The sequence below is a fragment of the Nyctibius grandis genome, unplaced genomic scaffold, assembly GCF_013368605.1.
Source record: "Nyctibius grandis isolate bNycGra1 unplaced genomic scaffold, bNycGra1.pri scaffold_193_arrow_ctg1, whole genome shotgun sequence".
Taxonomy (NCBI): Eukaryota; Metazoa; Chordata; class Aves; order Nyctibiiformes; family Nyctibiidae; genus Nyctibius; species Nyctibius grandis.
In genome coordinates, this window is record NW_027167566.1 from 1 (window position 1) to 1,233 (window position 1,233).

A 1,233-nucleotide genomic window follows, 5' to 3' on the forward strand; every position below is an offset into this window, starting at 1 on the left:
ACTTGAACTTCTCCCACGTCCTCCTGACGGACACCGGGGTCTACACCTGCATGGTGACCAACGTGGCGGGCAACTCCAACGCCTCGGCCTACCTCAACGTGAGCACGGCTGAGCTCAACACCTCCAACTACAGCTTCTTCACCACCGTCACGGTGGAGACCACCGAGATCTCCCCGGAGGACATCTCCCCCAAGTTCACCAAGCCCGTCCCCACCACGTCGACGGGCTACCAACCGGCCTACACCACCACCACCACCGTCCTGGTCCAGACCACGCGCACGCCCAAGCAGGTGGCCGTCCCCACCGCCGACGCCGGCGACAGGATGCAAACCAGCTTGGACGAGGTGATGAAGACCACCAAGATCATCATCGGTTGCTTCGTGGCGGTGACGCTCTTGGCCGCGGCCATGCTCATCGTCTTCTACAAACTCCGCAAGCGACACCAGCAGCGCAGCACCGTCACGGCCGCCCGCACCGTCGAGATCATCCAGGTGGACGAGGACATCGCCACGGCCACCGCCGCGGCGCCCGCCGGCGGCGCAGGTGAGGGGGCGGTGGTGCTGCCCGCCGCCCACCACCACGGGACCTACAACACCTACAACCCCCCCCACGGCGCCCACTGGACCGAGAACAGCCTGGGCAACTCGCTGCACCCGCCGGGCACCGCCCGCGCCGAGCCCTTCCTGATCCAGACCCACACCAAGGACAAGGTGCAGGAAACACAGATATGACTTTTTGTAGGGGGGGGGTATTTTTGTCCTCCTTTTTTTTTTCCTTCCTTTTTCTTCTTTTTTTCCCCTTATTTTTTCTTATTTTTCTTCTTTTTTTCCTTATTTTCCTTTTTTCTTTTTTCTTTTTTCCCTTTTTTCTACTTTTTTCTTCTTTTTTCCTTCTTTTTTCCTTCTTTTTTTCTCCTTTATTTTCTCCTTTTTTCTCCTTTATTTTCTCCTTTATTTTCTCCTTTATTTTCTCCCTTTCTTCTCCCTTTCTTCTCCCTTTTTTCTCCTTTTTTTCTCCTTTTTTCTCCTTTTTTTCCTTCTTTTTTCCTTCCTTTTTCTCCATTTTCTCCTTTATTTTCTCCTTTATTTTCTCCCTTTCTTCTCCCTTTCTTCTCCCTTTCTTCTCCTTTTTTCCTCCTTTTTTCTCCTTTTTTCTCCTTTTTTTCTCCTTTTTTCCTTCTTTTTTCTCCTTTTTTCCTTCTTTTTTCCTTCTTTTTTCCTTCCTTTTTCTCCT

At 51.4% G+C, this 1,233-nt stretch overlaps 1 protein-coding gene across 1 annotated transcript; it reads left to right on the forward strand.

Annotated features, from left to right (window-relative positions):
* Window positions 1–5: 5 nt before the first annotated feature.
* Window positions 6–744, forward strand: LOC137677394 (leucine-rich repeat-containing protein 4-like; the record flags this gene model as incomplete). The annotated part of the gene is made up of 1 exon (XM_068424697.1): window positions 6–744. A coding segment is annotated over one exon (726 nt), but the record flags the coding sequence as incomplete, so codon positions are not given.
* Between the last annotated feature and the right edge of the window lie 489 nt (window positions 745–1,233).